Source organism: Gavialis gangeticus, unplaced genomic scaffold (assembly GCF_001723915.1).
Source record: "Gavialis gangeticus isolate Ggan-Ray unplaced genomic scaffold, GavGan_comp1, whole genome shotgun sequence".
NCBI lineage: Eukaryota > Metazoa > Chordata > Crocodylia > Gavialidae > Gavialis > Gavialis gangeticus.
In genome coordinates this window covers 14,331,326-14,352,931 of record NW_017729029.1, presented here as the reverse complement: position 1 = coordinate 14,352,931, position 21,606 = coordinate 14,331,326, and the positions used below count along the sequence as shown (strand labels likewise).

Genomic DNA, 21,606 nt, shown 5'->3' with positions numbered 1-21,606 from the left:
ACCCGCAAGAAACCCATGCTGGCTATCCCTCAGGATGTTGGCGTCGGCCAGTCCACTAAGGATGGCCTCTTTAATAAACTTTTCTAAGATCTTCCCCGGCATAGAAGTCAGGCTGATCATCCAACCTCCTCTTGAATTTGCCCAAGGTAGGGGCGAGGACCACTTCCCTGGGAAGTTGGTTCCAGATTTTGGCCACCCTAGCTGTAAAAAATTGTCTTTTGATCTCTAACCTAAACCTATTCTCCATCAGCTTATTACCATTGTTCCTCATCACCCCAGGTGGTGCTGGGGAGAAAAGGGCTCTACCTATTTACTGTTGATCTCCCCTGATGAGTTTGTAGGCAGCCACCAGGTCCCCCCTTAGCCTCCTCTTGCCAAGGCTGAACAGGTTCAGGTTCCTCAGTTTCTCCTCACAGGGCCTGTCCTGCTGCCCTCTCACCAAGCGGGTGGCCCTCCTCTGAACCTTCTCCAGGCTGGCCACATCCCTCTTGAAGTGCGGCGCCCAGTATTAGATGCAGTACTCCAACTGCGGCCTAAGAGGTGGTGCTCTCACCTTCCCTGGAAATCTTCAAGAGGAGACTGGATAGGCACCTGGCTGGGGTCTTATGACCCCTGCCACCCCCAGTGCTCCTTCCTGCCCATGGCAGGGGGTCAAACTAGATGATCTGTCTAGGTCCCTTCCGACTCATTGATTCTGTGATTCTGATTCTAACCAAAGTTACATAGAGGGGGAGTATTACCTCTCTGGACTGGCTTGAGATACATCTAGTGAAGCTGCCTGGAGGGGTCTTAGTTCAGCTAAGTCACAGATCATAGTGGAACAGTCTTGCAATGGATGCTGCCTGACCTAATAGTACAAACAGCCTCAGGGAGTTCCTGAATAACTTTGCCTTGTCTGAACAAAATGACAGGATCCCGACCACATCAAGGGTGTGCAGTTTGTTTCCTTTTGACTGGAGTAAGGCTTGGGAAGGAAAAACAGACAAATGCAACTTCTGATTTAAATGAAAGTTGGAGTCTATTTCTGGAAAAATTTCAGGCAAGACCTTGTGGTCACTTTCCCCTCATGGGATGCAGCATGTGGTGGACTAGCCATAAGTGCCTGACTGTCTCCTGCTCCTGGAGGGCTTGTTAATGTAGCTCAGGCCATACTGTGACCCTAGGAAACAGCAGGACCCTGGGCTGAGTGAAATGCATGAAGAAATCTAGCAACATTAGGGTGAGAGAATATAATGTAACCTTGGTAAGCAGATATTGCCAACCAAGGAATAACTCCAGCTTCTTCAGTGGAAGCAGACAGTCAGTTTAACAGGAATCAGGTTCTCAAAATATGGGAAAAGGGACATTTGCTCAGCCCAAATGAGGAATCTTTTGTTTGTTGGACGTATCCATGGTCATGTCTATAGCAGTAAGGGTTAACTCCCTTCCTGAAAGCTGACATGACAACAACAGGAAGCTGTTAGCCATCTTTGTATGTGTGCTAATTGTTGCAATAAAGCCCTTTTGAGACAAACAAGTCTCCCTGCCTTTTCCTGTGCTATGAGATAGCACCATGTCTTTTTACAGAATCCAGAAAGTGCACGGCTGCCTCCCCTGTGACATGCCCGTCTTCACTCATCTCATGGACAGCCAAAGCCAAGTTGTCAGATGTGAACTGCCACTGGGCTCTTCACTGTATAATCATGACATGGTGTCCATGGCCTGCAAGGCAAGGATCGCACGCGGGTCTGTTCTAGGGAGGTGGTGATAGCAGCATACTCGCAGGGGTAGCAAAGGGAAGCTGTGGTAGCAACACACCAGCAGGGGTAATGGTAGCAGTGATACCAGTGGAACAGACAGGCAGTCTCATCCAGTCACTGGGCACTCCCACCAGCTAACCACCCAGTGGGTGCTTTCTGCTGCACTGGGGCAGAAATCCCAGGGAATGTCTGGACACTAGACAAGTGAGGCACAATAGGATGTGTGCTCTTGCTAGACACAGGTCACATACAGAGAAGGTCAGGCCCGTGCCAGATGTGCTATCTGTTCACACCCATAGAGCCCTTCTTGTGTGTGGTCCACTGCTCCCTTTATGTCCTCAGAGAGACAGGGGCGCAAAGGGACTTAAGGCTCAGTGGGCCCTGCTGATCAAAAGAAACTCACACCAGGTATAATGGACTGAAGTGCCGCAGAAGTGGAATCCATGTGGACAATCACCCAAAGAACCACACTGTACTTTAATACACAAAATGTGTCCAAATAGGTCAACTCTACCATGTACATTCAAAACACTAGGTTCTCCAAGAATAATCAGGAGAAAAGGGAACATTCTCAGACTCTAGTCTAAGACCACATCGAGATTTTTTAAATTGAAATATTTGTTGTTTGCTGTTAAAGAAAAAAAATCACTTACAGTCAGGCCGATACCCCACACTTCGAGGAGTTCTTTTCACCAACAAGCTGTCAAAACACCAATATAAAATTGAAATACAGACAAGCAGCAGATCCAAGATGTCAAACTAGGACATAACTGAGGTTAAGTGTGAAGAAGAATAAGGGTCACTAAATTTATCCTACATTCCCTCTCCCCAAGTGATCACAAGGACAGGGTCAACACTTTTGCCTGACTCATAAGTAGCTAACAGTCTAGCTCGATGATTCTTAACTAGGGTGCCAGGGCACCCAACGGTGCCACAAAATGTCCTTTGAAGGGTGTCCCGAGGTGTGCGGAGATATGCCCCATGCAAGGAGATAAGCAAATAGGCGCAGGCCCAGGCTCAGTTCCTGCCAGGCAGATCCCCCACCCTCACTGCCCAGCCCCTCAGCAAGGAGGTAAATACTGTAATAAATACGTTAATTGTTTAAAAGGGGTGCCACTCAATTCACAAATCTTATAGCCTTAAGACTAAAAAGGTTGAGAACCACTGGTCTAGCTAACGGACAAGAGGCACAGACTAAAAAATTCCCCCAGACGTTATAGTTAAACGCAGTCCTCTTGTGAAAAGTGATTCTGGAAAGTGACATAATGAGGTTTCATATTTGATTTGGAAACCTCAGGTATCTTCATTTAAAAGAAAAAATGGCTTTTTCAGCTCCATCTGCAAACTGAGCCTGGAATCTGACAACCTATCTGGGTTCTTAAATGTCCTGTAAAAAGCTTTCTGTCCTCTCTCTGAACTGCAGGGGTCCTTGCCCTTTAGTGAGCGTTTTACAGTCATATCTGTATTCCCTTATACATGCAGTAAGATAGCATCATCCCCTTATGGAAAGATGGCAGGGAGAGAAAGAAAAATCTGACATGGTCAGTGTGGATGCTCTTATTCTGGAACCTGAGGGCCTCATTTTGAATTAGACTGATCCACATCTATCCATGAAAAAAACTATCCATATAGGAGTTAACCAAAAACTGCTGCTTCAAAATAAATCGCTGGTTAGGCAAACCTTACCTTCATCTTTTTTTCTGCACTTACTATTCAAGAAGGTGTTCACTCATCAGTTTTCACAGTTTGTTAAGTTTCAGACATTTGAGTTTATGGCAATTTTGACTGGATGACATTGTGTTGGGGCAGTTACCAGTCTGGGGATATGACCAAACCATCTAGAACCTACATTAGCACAAGTCAGAACTCCCCCACTAAAGCTACATCATACAGCAGTGAAAAACCAGGCAAGTCTTTACAAGTATAAGAATGCAAAACTTCTTTGCACTTATAGCATCTCAAGGATTTTCATATTCATTCCTTTGATCTTAAACACATTTTCAGTGTAACAAAAAAGTTCTCACTTGCATGTTCTATTTTATTTGCATGATGCAAAGTGCAACAGCAGGGGCCCTTTTCAAAGGGCCACAATGACAAGTCACCCTTTGTAACATTCTTCAAATTCCTCTGTGTGCTACTAGACCTTCAATAAGGAGTCTGCAACAATCTCACCTTCCACAGGTCACCTCAAGATCACTGGCAAAAAGCTGCTCAAGCCACCCCTAACAACTGTTTCCATAATATTATGGCAACAAAACCTGATTAGGTGCAATTCCAAGCCCTGTTTATCTATAATTCATAGCAGCCAATACATCGTCATTGTGCAGTGTACATAACATTCACAGCGTGGCAGTGTAAGAGAACAGGTTATTAAGAATATAAGAAGTATTACTCTTGGCAAATACGAGTTAGTCCTATTAAACTGTCCTCAGTATCGCTGGTCCTGGTTTATGTTTTTTGTTAAGTGTTATAAAAAATTTGGCAAAAAATTAACAAAGACTAACAATCAGCCCAGCAGTACTCCCCACTAGGGAACTTCACAGTGTAGTGGGTACATCCTGGCTCCATCCACCTATGCCAGGCCAGTAGCAACATTAGTATTTGCCAATTATTTCCCCGGTCTTGCAGTCTGATCCATGGAGGAGCAGACTTGTGTATAAAAAGTTTTTTTTAATCACATTGGTGCAAATTAGTGTGAATTAGCGGTGCATGTGGAAGAGGCAAGCCATGCTGGACTAGTTAGCTAAGGGAAATACTGGCAATAAATTACAAATGCTGGACAGGGAAAAAAGGATCCCAGAAAACCTAAGTCTGTATAAAGTAAACAGATTTGTATGAATAATAATAAAAATAATAAAAAAAAAATCCCTTCAAAATCTCTCTCTTATAGAAAGGATTTCAAACACTGGTAAACTCCAGTCAGACTTCAGAGGGAAATCTCACTTTACAGATGAAAAGGAGCTTCACATAAGTAAGCCTTTAAAAAAAAAATCTCAGAATGAAAAGCACAAAGAATATAAATCTTTGTACCAATCATATACACAGACTCCCTCTTTCTGACTACAGAAATCCTTTTGTAACAGAAGTACAAAAATATGAAATGTGCTCTTGCCAACCTAAATAAATACACATCTTTATAACCAACCAAATGCAGACAGCAAACAAGTACAGTACTGTAAAAATGGCTTGAGCTTATACATATACACACCTGTGTAATTTATAATGTTTACAGCTCTTAAAAATTAAAATATAGTACAAGTTGTGATACTTAGAACTTACCTGGCTACTTTCACCATCTTTGGGTTATACTGCTTAAGCAAAGACAGCAGCGTTTTCATTGTTTTACCAGTATCAATTATATCCTGTTAATAAAAAGAATGCAAGAAAGCTATTTAGGCTGTTCAAGTAGTATTTTCATATGCTAACAAAAATCTCCTGCAATACTGAGTTAAAATATGAATATAATATAAGAATAAGTAAAAAAAAAAAAATCAATGTTCTTCCTGCACAAATATGGATGCATTACAAAATGTCATGTTGTATTGATAGGGCAATACTTTATAATGGTTAATCACTTTCAACAATGTTTTTGATCACCATTAATAGCAACTATAATGGAAGCAATTATTGAACTGTTATCTACTGAACTCTGCAAGCATTCATAGCTTATATTTTTTGTGTCTAAGGCTACCATTGCAACTTATTTAATATCTAATCTCTATTTTTAATGTAGTTGCTGAGGAGGATGCAAAAGCAATGGAGACCAAATATGTAAATTCATTAAAATATTTAAGGGAAAAGGAATATTATTTACCATCCTACATGCAAGCTTGAGTCAAAAAAATTACATATGTAATTTGAGTATTCCATGTTAAGGGTCAACTTCAGTATAAAAAGTCATATTATGTAGTCAGTTCTGATACCTCATTCTTAATTCCAAGGACATACGGGAAATCATCAACATACAGGTTGCAAGTCAAAGCATCAGAGTTGCTTTGAATTTCCTACTCCAGGTTAGATTAACCCCAAACTGTTAGAGGAACATTCTTCTCCTTGACCCAAAATCCAATCTATACATATTTAAAGTAGCAGGTAAGACTTATTGAATCTTATCTTCACATGACTTCCCACTACATCACCCCAACTACTTGCAGGTTATGCCAGCTTGTGTCTGAAAATGTAGAAAATCTGAGTAGCCTGGATCTTAACCCAAGGCTAAGCAAAGGCTGTGGGTGTGAACACTACCTAGACTGATGCATAGACACAGGAAATGCTACCAAGTCTTCATTTCAACATCTTCCAAAGTCAAAACAGAAATCAGCTCCATCTATGATCTGCCAGTTTAATTCTGTAGTTACCTGAGGCAAATCTCAGTTTTCTAGAGACTTTTTGCCTAGCCAAGGAGACATTTTAGGAAAAGCTGTGTTGTGGTGCGCCAGAGGACAGTGCTACAGCAAACTTCATTTTATTACTTGATTGACGGCCAGAATGGTGATCTGTTACTGGGCTCATATTTGACAAGAATCGCCATGTAGATGAATCACTGAACTGATGAGAAACTAATTTGTTTAGCTGGTACCTGAAAGATTTAATTGTAATTGAAACAGAACAGAAACAGTTCAACACACCGCCTGTCTGAAGTAAAATACACTTCGGAGGAGACATTAATCATGTGTGACTGTAGTATATTTGTGCAAACAAAAGGAGGGAAGTAAAACTTGTACATATATATTAGGGTGGTGAGAGCATGAGAAAATTTTGTACAACTTAGAGCCTTCTTGAATCAAAGCATGATGACTGCATAAAAACTTAGGTCCCCAATACTGGAAGTCTAGCGTGACAAAAGGAAGTGTCACTCTCTCTTTTGCCTGGAGGGATGAGAATCTGGAAATCTCCATCACTTATTTATTTATGTAAATGGCCCAGTTAATATAATTTTAGGCCTTGTTTAATTAATTCTGTTTACTTGTATATTGCCACTGCTTCTCTGCCCTAAGAATATCAACCTCATTCAAGAACACTATTTACAAAACACTAACAATTACAATATTTACTGGAGAAAAACAAGTTTCATCAAGAGAGGTCCCAATGTAGGAACTACCCTATCAGCTAGCAAGGCAGACAGAATTGTATTCTTCCCAAAAAGGGTTAACTGCTTGATGATGAACACAGCTGCCATCAAGTGTGTGCAGGAAGGGGAGAGGGAGAGGTGAGGGTATTCTGCCCAGAGTAGGAGATGAACATGTTAGAGATCACTTAGATAAGTTAGCTATTTTCAGATCAGTAAGGTTGGATGCAATCCATCCTACAGTACTCAAGGAAATGGCTGAAGCAATGGCAGAGCCACGATTCCACACAGGTCAAATCAGGCCCCAGAAGACTGGAAAAGGGCAAATATAGTTTCCATGTTTTAAAAAAGGAAGCAAGGAGGACACAGGGAAGTACAGACTTGCTAGTCTAACTCTGATACACAGAGAGATACTGGAGCACCAAGAGTCTATTTATAATGATGGATAAGATAAGATGATGATGATAAAAACACAAAGAAACAGTCAACCCAAATTTGTCAAAAACAAATCATGCCTGACCAACCTGATTTCCTTCTACACCAAGCTGACCGGAGAAGAACAAAAGTTGGGATATCCTTTGTCTTAAATAAGGACATGTCCTTATATAGTCATCCTAAAGAAAGTCAACTCCTAATAAGTTATCTAACAAAACGTGGTTTAAATTCAGCTACAATAAGAAGGTTGCATAACTGCTTGGTGAACTGTGTTCAAAGTGTAGTCATCAATAACACAGTATCTAACTGGGAGGAAGCATCAGAAGTGGGGTTCTACACAGGTCTGTCCTGGGTCCAGCATTGTTCAACACCTTCATTAATGACCTGAAGGATGGAAATGAGCATACATGCACTAAATTTGCAGATGATATCAAACTAGCTAAAACAGGGGGCATTTTAGAGGGTACAATTACAATTCAAAATGGCCTTGATACTTTTAGAAAAATTGTCTGAAATAATTTATATAAGGATGAGTCCCAAGCACTGCACTTAAGAAGGAATAATCAAAGGCACAAATATACAATGAAGAATGATTGGCTAGGCTGCAGTAATGAAGAATAAAATCTATGGGTTACAGTGGAATGCAAACTGCATAGGAGTCAAGAGCGAAATGTTGCAAAGAAGGCTAATGGCATCCTGGGATGTATCAACAGAAGTGTTACATGGAAGTGGCAGGAAGCAATTCTTCCACTCTATTCAGCACTGGCAAGGCCTCACCTGACTGACTGGGTCCAGCTTCGAGCATTACACTTCATGAAAGATGTGAACAAACTGGCAAGACTCCAGAGGAGAGCGACAAGAATGATTAGTGGTCTAGAAAACAAGACATACGCAGAAAGGGTGGAAAACTGGGATTATTTCCCAAAGGAAAGAGAAGATTAGGGGAGGAGGGAAGGCATGGACAGTCTTCAAAAGAGCTGTTATAAAGAGTATGGTGATTGACTGCTTGCTGTGTTCACACCTGACAGGACCAGAAGTAATGGTCTTAACTTACAACAAGATAGATTTAATTTACATATAGGAAGAATGGCTTAACTCTGAGGATGGGTTAGCTCTGGAACACATCACATAAAAAAAGAGGCTGTGCAATCTCCATTACTTGATGCTTTTAGGTGTAGGTTAGATGAATATCCATCTGGATGGTTTAGAAAGGGCTGATTCTGCCTTGGGCTTGACTACCTGACACCTGAGGTCCCTTCCAGCCCTAATTTGTCTCTGATTCCATGTAAATACCCAAAGGAATATGATGAACCACTGTGGAAGGCAAAAGTATTTATACAATGAAGATAAGCTGACATTTTATTTTTACCTCAGAAATTATGCATGGGGACACTGGGCACAGTTTAATATTTTATGATTTTAAAATATAAGGAATCGTTTTCTCTAAAGCTACAGCATTTTTATTTCTCGTACTGTAGTTGCAATGCTGAACAAAGGTGTTTAATTTAACTTTGTTCTGTATACAAAGCCATATGCTTAAATAAGGTCCCAGCAAACTGAAGGTAACAACTACAAAGAGTAGAACATTCTACCAGGACATTTCCTCCTACAGCTTAGCATGTTATCCCTAGAGAAAGGGTCAACTTGAAAATTCAGCTCTGGATTTTGCATCTGCTTAAATCTGGGGGTGCAGCTCGCCACAAAAGTTAAGGGCCATTTGTAAGATAAGGACAGGATGCAGGTTTCAAAGCCTCCTCCCTGTCCCCACAGAACATGGAGCATTCAGATTCAAGGTGAACCCATGCTAGAGCATTATGAAAAATCATACAACAGAAATCCCAAGTGAAGCATAATACTTACTTCTACAATCAAGACATTCTAGTGGGGGGGAAAAAAAAGATAAGAATCAATTAGTATTTAGTTGGAAAGTATGCTGATAAACTCTTATGCTAGCAATGTAATGAAATGTTTATACCACTACTTATATAGTTGCACATTTTCAAAAGTTGAAAACCTGAATAAATCTGTAAACTTCCTGCAACCAATGTGTGTGTTATGCTACACTTTGCAAATTATATTAGGTTAACATTTCTAATATGATGGCCAGACAAATTTCAAAGACAACTGTCTACCACATGCTGAATATTAATTGGTCTGTAAAATTCTTAGACTGCAAAGTTCTAACATAAGCTTGTTCTCATCTGATGATAAGAACAAGAAACAATCCACACACATTTTGCTTGTTTTTAATGAAATAATCTTATCACAATGGCACTTTTTAGGTGTTCAGAATTCTGCCATTAGTATCTCCTCTATATTATACTCTGGAATGTACATCTTACAGACTGATTATATGCCTGGTATTATGTTTTATTATATGGCAGTAGGCAACCCCCCCAGCACTGGTGCCACAGTGTGGCATGAAAAGGCAGACAGTGGGAAAGGGCCGGAGCTGCACTGCCACAACAAGGCTCGGGCCCCTCACAGCTCCCCAGACATCTGCCCCTGGCACGCCAACATCTTAAAAAGTCAAGGTTTTCAGTGTTTTTGGCACTCTGCCTAAAAAACGCTGCCCTCCCCTGTTACATGGTTTTATATGACTGGTTATATTTTGTTTATCTTTCACTTTACTATCAAATATAAAATAGTGAAGATAACTAATCCATACAAGACTATTCCTTTTGGACAGTTTAAAAAAATACTAGTGCAGACACCAAATAACTGCTCAGTTACAGAACTATTACTATGACAATAATACTAATATTGGCAATTTCACAAATCAGCACTGTAGAGGCAACCCCTGCTTAGCGCTCTTTATTGGTTCCTGAAAAATGGAGCGTTAAGCAAAACGAGTGTTAAGCGAAACCGAAAGTATTTGATGACAAGGTGGAGAACACAATTATTTTTAATGACCCAAGATGGCGACCACGAGTGTTATAATGAAGCTTGCTGACTGCTAAGTGAAATCAGGTATCAATTTCAAATGAGCATTATAGCAAAATAGCACTAAGTGAAACAGCGATAAGCAGGTGTTGCTTGTAAATTAACACAGTAACTGCTTCACAACTTATACTTACAGCATATTTGGTAATTACTGACCAGATACACAATCTAAAAGAAGTAGCTGTGACATATGCTACAAACACAGATACTTCTTGTAATAGAAGACAGAGTCTGCATAAACTTAAGTACTGGCCATAATCTCTGTCATGGGCAGGAAACACAGAACTGTTCTTTCCAACGTATCAGAACATAAAAGCAAGCCAAAGGTTGCCACTTAGCTTTACCTTGATTAGCTAGACCATTATCACTATGCAAATGAATACAAAGGATCATAGGCTGTGGGCTGCTAAATTCACAGAGTTAGAAAAATAATAGAGCAACTTAAAAATTTGTAGACACTTACTTCTTTTGTTATGCAGTAAGAGACATACCTTTCCAGTCAAGGTTGAGAGATCATCCCCACCAATTACTTTTATATCTCCAGTTGACTGATCATTCTAGTTACAAAGTGAGAAAAACAAAGGATTAGTCTGACCACATTAAAATATCTATTTTTCCAATTAGCTATCCAAACTATAAACCATGGCATCATCCTGAAAATGTGACAGGAAAACACACAAAAACATGCTTTGTAGGACAGGGCATCTAAAAGCTTATCTGTTAAATGGCATGTTACAGGTCATTACATTTAGATTTAAGTTAATGTTTCTGGTCAAACAATGTTTGAGATTTATATATCAAATATAAAGAAACCTCTTCTGCGTGGGAGGCGTCTGGTACTCCAACATTTTGGAGCTTCTGGTGGAAGCCTGCAGGAGTTGGGAAGAAATTTTTCCCCCTTTGTATGAATTAATTTTAGGTTGTTGGAAGTTTTTTCCACCTTCCTCTAAAAACACTGGACATTGGCAACAGCTAGCAATGGAAGTTTGACTGGGACTCATAGAATCATAGAAAGTCAGGGTTGGAAGGGACCTCAGGAGGTCACATCTAGTCCAACCCCCTGCTCAAAGAAGAATCAGCCCCAACTACATCGTCCCGGCCAGGGCTTTGTCTACCTGGGTCTTAAAAGCCTCCAAGGATGGAGACTCCACCACCCCTCTGGGTAACCTGGTCCAGTGCTTTACTTCCCTCCTGGTGAGAGAGTTTTTCCTAATATCCAACCTCAACTTCCCTTGCTGCAACTTGAGCCCATTGCTCCTTGTCCTGTCATCTGCCCCCACTGAGACCAGCCCAGCTCCACCCTCTTTTGAACCCCTCTTCACATAGTTGAAGGCTGCTATTAAGTCCCCTCTCAGTCTCCTTTTCTCTAGACTAAATAAGCCCAGTTCCCTCAATATTTTCTCATAAGTCAAGGACTCATGAGTGCTCATCCAAGGACTCATGGTCATCCTCATAATATTTAGAAACTTCTCAGGTACCTGGCTGGAGAATCTCGCCCATATGCTTAGGGTCAAACCAATCACCACATCTGGGGTCTGGAAGTTTAACAAAGGACCATGGGTTGTTTTGCATTCCTCTGTAGACCAGGTCATAGTCTTCTTCCTAGAGTCACCTCAATATATTTTCAACTAGCAAGTTCCCTGCCATGGCAGTGACAAGGTTTGGCAGCATTGTCTTTTTCTCTGTGGTCCACATTTGTAGCACACTATAGGGTACATTTTTCTCAGGGTGTTTAATGTTTGTGCTTTACAAGAATAATCAGAGAGGATGTTTTTGGGTAAATCGTTGCCAGTGCACAGGGGACTAGCATTCTAGTCCTATTCCAGAAAACATCTGTGTAAGTCTATACATCCTGCATCACATGCTGGCATCAAAATAGGGACACATGTAGCATGGTAGGGGTTGACTAAGGATGCTGACATAAACAAGCAAAAACCATAGGTTCCTAATCTTCATGCTGCCATAGGATGACAGTTGTCATTTGAAACTGTATTCATTTGAAACTGGCTATTCATAAAATATTACTCTTTTTAAAAAAAAAGTAAGAATTCAAGTCAGCAAACAGCTCAAACACAATTTATGACCTCGCCTAGTTACAATGTTTAACATCATTCACAATTAATGTAAACTCCAGGAAGACCTATGGGAGCTAGGAGAATTTCCCTGCATTGCAACAGTTTCTAATCAAATTACTCTTGACAATGATTTCACCACAACAGACAATACAGCCCTACCAAAGCAATGCAGAATTTTGTTTCAATGAAGAGAAGCTTCTCATACAAGCTGCAAGTGGGCAGTTCTGGGATAATTTGCAACTCAGCAGGAAAACTGCCATGTCCCTCAAGGACATCAGTGTTTTATTTATTGGCATCCAACTGACTTTGATAATCCTAACTTTTCTCACAGTCAACATTAAGTTTGAGTTATTCTCATTACTATATAAACTAAAAACAGCCCCCCCCAAAAAACAAACCAAAAACCAACAGACTTCTCATAATCCCTTATTTTAATTTCTGCTTGTTTAAGGTAACCATCCTTTATGGAAGCCCTGTCCCCCATCACCTACTTACCATTTATTTCCAATTGTACTTTTTATTATGTTTCTGGTAATATAACCCCTGTTATCTTGTACTAAACCCCATATAAACATATAGAAAAAGGTGCACACAACAAATAGATGAAAGAACACAGGTGATAGACAGATTGTAATAATTTCCCTCTTTCTTTTGTTTTTTGATAGGACAGAGTCAGCTCTTACCTACACTTATACATCCTGCATTACATGCTGCCATCATAAAGTAGGAATACTCTCACACATGAATATCGAGGAGATACAAATGCTAGAGTGTGAAGGGAATTGCTTAGTGACCCACACCAAGTTAGTTAACTAGGAATATTATGGCGAAGTTAAGAAAGAGAAAACATATTAAACAAATTCTGAAATTATTGAACTCTTGAGTATTCTCCTAAAAAAATGCATTAATAGCTGGAGATATGTAAACATCAGACTGAACAATGTATTCAGTCTTTTCCACTCTAACTTCTACAGTACAGTCTTGCACAAGTAAAACCAGGAGTAATCTCTATTTTCAATTATTTTGTTAGCATTATGTCTTCATATATTTTTTAAAGTCATGCTAGCCCCTTGAACAGTAACCTATTTAGTAAATAAGGGTAATTCTTTTTTTAAGAAATCCCAGTCACTGTTTTAATACTTTCATAACTGACCCGAGCCACACCTGCCCAACAAAGACTGCCGTTTTTTTAAACTAATCTAAAAAAAGATGTCTGAGCTGATGTGACAGGAGGCGGCGAGAGAGCGAACGAGAGACAGACTATGCATTCTAGGAGTGAATGTTTGAAAAAGTGGTTAAACAAACCATAAAAATGTGTTTAATTTATAGCATGTAAAAAAATTAAATACTTCACATGATGAGAAGCATTTCCTGCATTTACCCCACTAGATTATTAAGATAAGAGCTGCTTTTTAATTGTCAGGAGGTTTTTTAACTTACGTTAGTACCTTTTACTCTTGCTTTCTTCTAGAACCATAATAATAATCCTCTCATGTATTCCTATGGTAAAGATTCCATTTTTCTTCCACAAAAAGATGACAAACATACCTCATTAAAAAAAAAGGCTGATGGGGGGAAAAAGTATTTGTTCTTCAACTATCGTGTGTGTGCAATTAAAATATTTTTAGTATATAAAAACAAGCCACTCTAATCCATGCTTTGACACCTAGAGTGCATTTTTAAGTGCACCTTTTAAAAGTCTTAATTTTGCCTTCCGAAGTTGTTGCATTGCAAGAAACAAATACCATCATCTTTTGTGGTTTCCCTACATCTTCTCTTACTGCAATTTCTACATTTCAGGGTCACAAGGATACTGGTGAGCATCAAAAGCTGAGCTGAAACTCCCCCCCAGAACGGCACCCGGCACAATCACAAGGTCAAATTCCTGAAGTCAGAACTGTCAGGCGCAAAACAGGACCCTGTACCCCAGGAAAAAATATCACAAAGTGCAGACAGGAATGTATAGCCAAAGTATGATGACAAGGAGACAGCACCAACAGTTCACCACCCACTCTGAGACCTGTCCTTTCACTACACAGATGCCTACATTTCTGAATGCTAAGTACAAGCAGTAACTAGCACGTATACCTATACTTCTATATGTATACTAGATTTTCTAAACAGCCTGTGAATAACAAAAAAACTAAAGCTTTTTCAACTCTAACAGGAACGGCATCTAGTTTCAAACAACAGACCAATTTTCATGAATAGCAAGACAGAAGTCACTAGCAAATGGCCAGAAATTACTTTAACAGAAACTGTCAGATGTAATCAGGACAGTCCTCATGACACTGAGCAGACTGGATACAGTTTGAAATCCATTTTAACTTTCAGGCTGAACCCCTTTCTCTGGCTCACAGTCTTCCTGAAATCCTCACTGCTGCTCTCCATACACCCTCATCAAGTATCCCTGTTTTAGCTCTTCTTCATGTCTATGCAAGCAACTTCTTCTCATTTCTAAATTTAAAAATGGCAGACTGACAAAGCAATTCTTGCTAACATACACAAATAAAATGGGCATGTTATACACAAGCGTGGGGCTTGTTCATAAGTTCTATCTTCTAATTTCATAAAGTCACAGCCAGCTCCTTCTAGAACCATTCATTTGTAAAAAAAAAAAAAACAACCCAAAAACAAAGCTGGGAAAGCAGCAGCTATAAATGAAGTTTAATTATATTTTAACTGCCTCTGGTTTAGAGAGAACCATTTCTGAATGCAATTACAGTATGAGCTTGCCCTTCTGACATTGTAGCTTTCTAAACATTAACATGAGCAGTGGGTATTTTCTTGCATGCAATACACACCTTTTCGCAAAAAAAACAGTTGTTGGAAATTGGCATATATTATATGCCAGGAAGTACAGTATCAGCAGCTTCTGGGCAAAAGCGAAAGTAAAGTCTGCACATAATCCACAGGAAGCAAAATGATTAGCAGGCACAGATCCCTAGCTGCTACTACTCAGGGCTCTGGTATTCACTATATTTAAGATGCAATTAAAGTGTTAATCGATCCAGAAATAGTAAACCAGCCATATGTTAAAGCCAATTTATCGCATGTGATACTATAGGAAACAAGCCACAAAGATACTCCACATACACTAACATCTTTGTGGCTTATTTGTACTACGTTGCTAATCCATGACAGATCCTAATGCTCAGATGAGTGTATAGATCTGGCATGGGGCAGCCCCGGAGTCTGGAACACAGTCGTTCCTTACCCAAATGGTGAGACTGAGCTGGGATAGCACTGGGTCCTAGACCAGGCACCCCCACCTGATCCTCAAAGGTAGATGCAGGGGGAGTGCTGTGAGCCTGACATCAGGGACTTTCTCTTCAATCTGGGGTTCAGTGCATCCCAAACCTTTTTAAAAAATAAAGCGTGCAGCTGGGAGCCCCACCTGTATACCTGCTTGTTTCAGTTCCCAGGGCACTTGTGGAACCAGCAGCTGGGAAGATGGGATCAAATCCGATCATGCCATTAAATGAACATATGCCAGGGGCCTTAGCGGATCAAAAGGAAAGATCTTTTTTTCTTCTTCTTGCGCCTTTCAAAACCAAGATTCATGTCTTATTCTGGGGCATGCTGTATGCGAGCAAAACATACTATATGGTCCAGCTGTTTTGCTTATGTAATCACAGCACTTCTAACAATATAGATTTTTATCATCAGGATGAAAAGATATCAGGAAGCCTGTATGGCTTAGTAACATTATCCAAGGACTTCAACGGCAGCACTGTAAGCTCTTTTTCCAACTGCATTAGTTCATTTTTTGAACACAGATGAGTTCTATTAACTAATGCGCCCTAGTTGCTCCATCATGAAATTGCATGGTTATCATTTTGTAAAGCATTTTGAGAACCTAGGATAAGAAAGTACTCCAAAACCTGTGCGGTATTAACAATGATAATTTTAGTCAACTCATTCTGTGGATGTCCCTGTTAAGACAATCTTATGGAGACTACAATGTTTAATAGTCCAAAGAACCCTAGCCTGAACGTTAATAACCATCTTACTGTACTTGCAAAAAGGTGACATGCTAGTAAGTTTTGGTAATTACTACCATGCCTCAGCTGATTAGACTTCTATACTGATCTAAAATAGAAATCATCCTTTCATTTGCCTGATGATAAAAACTCCCCTAAACACACAACGCATGAAGAAAGCATACCGTCCAAAAAGCAGTCTCTATATTTCCCTTCCTTTATTCATTACTATGAACATTTTTTATTAAATCTTGCTCCTTATTCCCTTCTTAAAGGCATGAGGATTTGTGACAGGGGACTCTAATTACGGAGGAAATAGGCAAAACCGGAAGAGAACAGGCAAAAGAAATTGATGTAAATACGAGTAATACACAAGAAAAAGGAATACAGAATACACACCATGACTGCAGCCCTGTCTTCTAAAAAACATTTTTGTCAGACATTCGCCGACTAGGCTCATCACCAAGTCTCCCACTTAGCTATGGGTTTGTTTGTTTTTTTAAATTAATCACAGAAGTTCCCCCAAAATCTCTCTTGCAGTGTAAAATACAGTGTGCTCAGCCTAGAGGAGGTAGGGATCAACACTGCCTGTTCTTTAATATGCCCCTCCTGTAATTAAGATAGTCAGAGGTTTACTGTGGCTTTTACAGGTACAGCATGTGCGTGTAGTGGTTTGGTGCTTACAGGAGGAAGAGGCCAAATTGTTCCATGAGGACCAGGAGACAAATATTTAAAGCAGTTCTCACACAGTACCTTTAAATATGTACTGCACACACAACCCCTTCAGGGTGTGTAACTCAACAGGCTGCAGCATACGACCCTTTCATACCCAGCATAAGTGTGCATGAAGAAAAACTAGAGAGGGCAACTTGTGCTACCCCCACCCCACACACTGCACACGGGCAAACCAGAATGCAGCTCGTGGCTTTGCCCTTTTTAAAGTGAGATTTTACCTGGTCAGGCAACACCACCAAACAAATCAGAGGCCTTCTACTGTCAAAACTAACTCTGCAAATAACTGAATCACTGGTTTCATGGTCTAATCAAATGAATGAATAAGTTGTTTCCAATGTAGTAATCTCCATATTTTTTTCCTACTTGTGCACTGGAACAGGAACTCTTCCAAGACTCAGCTGTTTTGGGCTGCTAATTGGAATGTGAAGATCCTTGGACATGCAGCTAATAGTAAAACCTCATGAAATAATCTATTTTAAAATTATTAGAAAGTCTTATTTCATTACCTTATTTCTAGACTACACGAGTCCCATGGAATACATCCAAAAAGCAGCCTTTCGAGTTTACTTCAAGGAAACAGAGTGGGCACTTGCTAAATCAGGAAACATGTAACATTTGTGTACATGAATTCTTTCCTTTAACCTACATAGCTTTCTCTCATGCTCATGAGGTTTAAGCATTCCTTCATATTTCTGAATATTCTGCAACTTAAATGCTTAAGTTTGGGTGGAAATTAATCTTTTACCAAGAAAAACAAAACCAAACCAACCTCCATCTATTCTCCAAAGGGTAGCAGGCTCCTCATCAACCACTGATTGTAAATTAAAGCTGAACCTTTTTTTTCAATGCTAAAAATGCCATTAGTTTTAGTTACATTTGGTTAGCTGAGATAAATAAAAGAATAAAAGGGCTAGTAGTGCCATCATCCTGCCTATATTCAGTGCAAGTAAATTAGAATTCCGATGCAAATATATTTGCAGTTTTCAGATTTCCCCTACTCAGCAAGTGGTGTCCTACCAGTAGGCAAGTTCCTGCCAGTGATACCTTGTAGCACGTAGGAATCCCCTTCCCCTTAACCTGCCCCCACTGCCCCTACCTGCCTTAGAACAATAGCACTGGATTGTGGATGTGGGGAGAGAAAGAATGGTTGGGAAGTTGAGAATTACAAACAGGGCTGCTTTGCTTTGAAAGAGGATTTTAGTGGCCTGGGAAGGGAGAAAGAAAGTGTGTGCACATAACAGGAAATATATTTTGTAACATGACATATGAACAAGCAACCATGTGATTTTATTTCTCCAATTGTCCTCCACTAGCTTCCTGTTTCCCCACCGGTCACAGCTGTCACTATGCATTATATGAGACTATCATTTCCTCTCTTTTTCTACATTACCTAGCACATTTCAGCATGAATAATAGTTTAAAACAACATCATTTAATAATTTCAATGTATTCAATTTTCTATCAAAGCATGAAGTAAACTTACACAATAACTCTTCAACCTGATGAAGTCTACCGTCATGGGTATAGATTTATCACTATTTCTGTTCAGTGCTTTGATATAGTCTAGTAAGTCAGCAAAAAACTTGTAGCCACCCTTGAGTACACAAAGAGCTACAATATGATGTCCTCCCATGCCCTTCATGATTTCTCGTGCCAATCTTTCTGTCCTGTAGGGAGAAAACAAACCAACATTAATTACTTATCACAATGCATCTCAAGGCCGTGTCCAGACAAGCATGGAAGTTTGGTTCCCTGGGAACAATTAGTGGTGGCTCACCTTGCATTGCCGCTAGCTGTCCCTGGGGAACGCCTATGCCACACACATTCTGGTGTGAGGCAGATTACCCTGGATGGGGAAAGAGAGACTGGGGCTAGCACTGGGTTCACCCCAGCAACCTTAGCTGGGGTCTTGGGGGCCTCCCAGGGCTCCAGCAGCGGCAATCCTGCCGCTCACAGCCTGGCAAGCAGCCACAGCATGGCTCTAGCTGGCCAGGCTCTGGTTTTGAGCGGTGCTACTCCCCTTTTTTTTTTTTTGCATGTTTTTTTTTGACCTCTGGATATCCAGGGGTCAACCCCCTCCTCCCCCCTCCTTGCACTGCTTTCTTACAGCATGGAGAACAGCTAAACATGCTGTATGTGGCACTGCAGACATATCTGCAGTGCCATACTGCACAGCCGTGCTCATCTGGACAAGGCCCATTTGTTTTTTACAGCAGTATGTTTTGGTATTGCAGCCAGCAGTGGGAAATACACATGCTGCACTAGGACACATATCTTCCTTGCTCAATGAAATATTTGCCTAGCACTTCTCAGCCAATTTTACTGTTTACTGGTCAGTAAGGTTTTTGCTTTTCTCACTTCTCAAGGTTAATCTAACAGTAACATTGCCACACACTGCCAGCTTTATAGGTCACAATCAGCCAAAACAAATCTGAATCTTTGCTCAGTTAGTAGATTGTTCACATGTGGATTTTGAAAAAAAAAAGGTATGTTCTGCAGCTTTTCTGTTCCCCAGGCACAGAGAAATATAAATTTGTTTACCAGTAGAACAAGCAGAGAGAGCCATCCTAGACAAATCAGGCAAAAGACAGGCATTTCTCAGATTGAAAACTAGTGCCTTACTTTTATGCCAGGTTAAAACACAAGTGACAACAACCCTGCATTAACTCCAAAACCAAGGATAATACACAGACACCAGAAACCAGCTGACTGACATGTTACTTGTACCAGTCATCTTTCAGAAGGAAATCATTTCTAAATTTAGCTTCTCATTTATTTAGAAAAGCATGGTGTAATATTTATAGCATATTCAGCCAGCCACAGACTTGTCAGGAAGAGGCTACAACTAGAGCCCTTCATTTAATAAAATACTACTCAAATGCTATGTATTTTAGTCAGCTTTTAACTTAGATTGGAAATCCATAAGTAGCTCTCATAATACCATGATATAAATACGTTAATGCTGGAAATAAATATTTTAAAATACCCTATTAAGTTAGTGGGAATTCACTACCACAACATGAACTCTAGGGCTATCCTTATCTCCACTTCAAAAAGATATTTTCGTAAGTACAAAGGTAGTTTTTGAAAGATGTTTTCTTTGGTAATCACTCCACTGAAACTGCTTTTCCCTCTGAGAACAGAAATAAAAAATACAAGTTTTATGGGTTTGGGCTGTAGAGAAGCAATAGACCAGTATTTTGCAAAGGCTGATGATGCATTTCCCAGAAAGGAAGAGAACTTAAGATATTAAGTTTTTCTAACTTGAAAGTACGGAAACAATGTCTCCAGTGTCCTTGGATTAATCTTGCGATAAAATTTAAAAAGCTATAATGCTTTTCATTTGCAATCTAAACTAAGGTGCCTTTTTGGTTAGTTCTTAAGACTAATACAGTGTCTCCTAACAGCTATCCTGTAGTTTTGAAAATGACCACAGCAGCAAATGTGCCAATTCTTAGAGGCTTGTGTGTGAAAGAGAGTTAATTAGTGCTTGCACTTCTTTCTAGAAGACAGCATGTGGCTCCTAATTAAAAATTTTCCACAAGGTCCTCTATTTAGATCATCATCAAATAGCAAAAAGTTACAAGGCTTAACAAAAACTGTTACTGGCAGACATTTTTCCCAATCTCATGAAATTAAGTTGGCATAACACATTATTTGAAGTCAAACTAACCTGTCCATAATAAGCCCATGAGGAATATAGACTTTTTCCAAGTCATCTGCATAATGTTTAGGTATGCAGAACAAGTCCAAGTCATAACCTTGTTCATCGTCGCCAATCTGAAATGAAAATATGAAAGATGAGAGTTGGTACAATTAACAGGTCTTTTCTGAGGAAACCATGACCTAGAACAATTCAGGTATGACAAGTAAACGACTTGTGAAGTAAAACATCAAACCCTGACTTTTTCAACAAGCTTTTCAACCATCACTTTATCCTCCCTCAATATGAAGGCAACAACCACATTAAACATGAAGTCAAGTATAGGTTAGTGTTACCATCTATGACACATGAGAACCATCTCACATGCCGAATGAGCACTTGCTTAATAAAACATCAAACAAGGGCAGATATTCATTTAAAATCTTAACTAGTTCTTTCAGCTGAGAGAACAGGAAGTGAAATGACTCCCCTCCAGCTGTGATTCCATTCCCTGTACTACAAATTATTTATTTTTAGAGGGAAAAAAATCTCCATTTATTTCTAACAAGGGCAATGCAGAAGCTAAGGTACTGATCAAGTGTACTTTATACACGGTCAGCACGGAGGCGGAAAAGGATCTTGGAGTCATCATTGACTCCAAGATGAACATGGGCCAGCAGTGTGGGGATGCAGTTAGGAAGGCCAACCGTACCTTGTCATGCATCCACAGATGCATCTCGAGCAGGTCCAGAGAGGTGATCCTCCCCCTCTATGCGGCACTGGTCAGGCTGCAGCTGGAGTACTGCGTCCAGTTCTGGGCGCCGCACTTCAAGAGGGATGTGGACAGCATGGAGAGGGTCCAGAGGAGGCCACTCACATGATCAGGGGACAGCAGGGCAGGCCCTATGAGGAGAGACTATGGGACCTGAACCTGTTCAGCCTCCACAAGAGAAGGCTGAGGGGGATCTAGTGGCCTGTTACAAAC

General features: G+C 40.2%; 1 protein-coding gene across 1 annotated transcript in view; it reads right to left on the bottom strand.

Annotated features, from left to right (window-relative positions):
- The window catches only part of HPRT1 (hypoxanthine phosphoribosyltransferase 1), a 32,519-nt gene that overhangs the window by 3,048 nt on the left and 7,865 nt on the right, over positions 1-21,606 (bottom strand). The window contains exons 2-7 of the mRNA XM_019521295.1: positions 20,652-20,758; positions 18,462-18,645; positions 10,677-10,742; positions 9,103-9,120; positions 5,019-5,101; positions 2,393-2,439 (exon numbers count right to left, since the gene is read on the bottom strand). Coding sequence (XP_019376840.1) covers positions 2,393-2,439; positions 5,019-5,101; positions 9,103-9,120; positions 10,677-10,742; positions 18,462-18,645; positions 20,652-20,758 — 505 coding nt within the window. The remainder of the gene's footprint in view (positions 1-2,392; positions 2,440-5,018; positions 5,102-9,102; positions 9,121-10,676; positions 10,743-18,461; positions 18,646-20,651; positions 20,759-21,606) is intronic.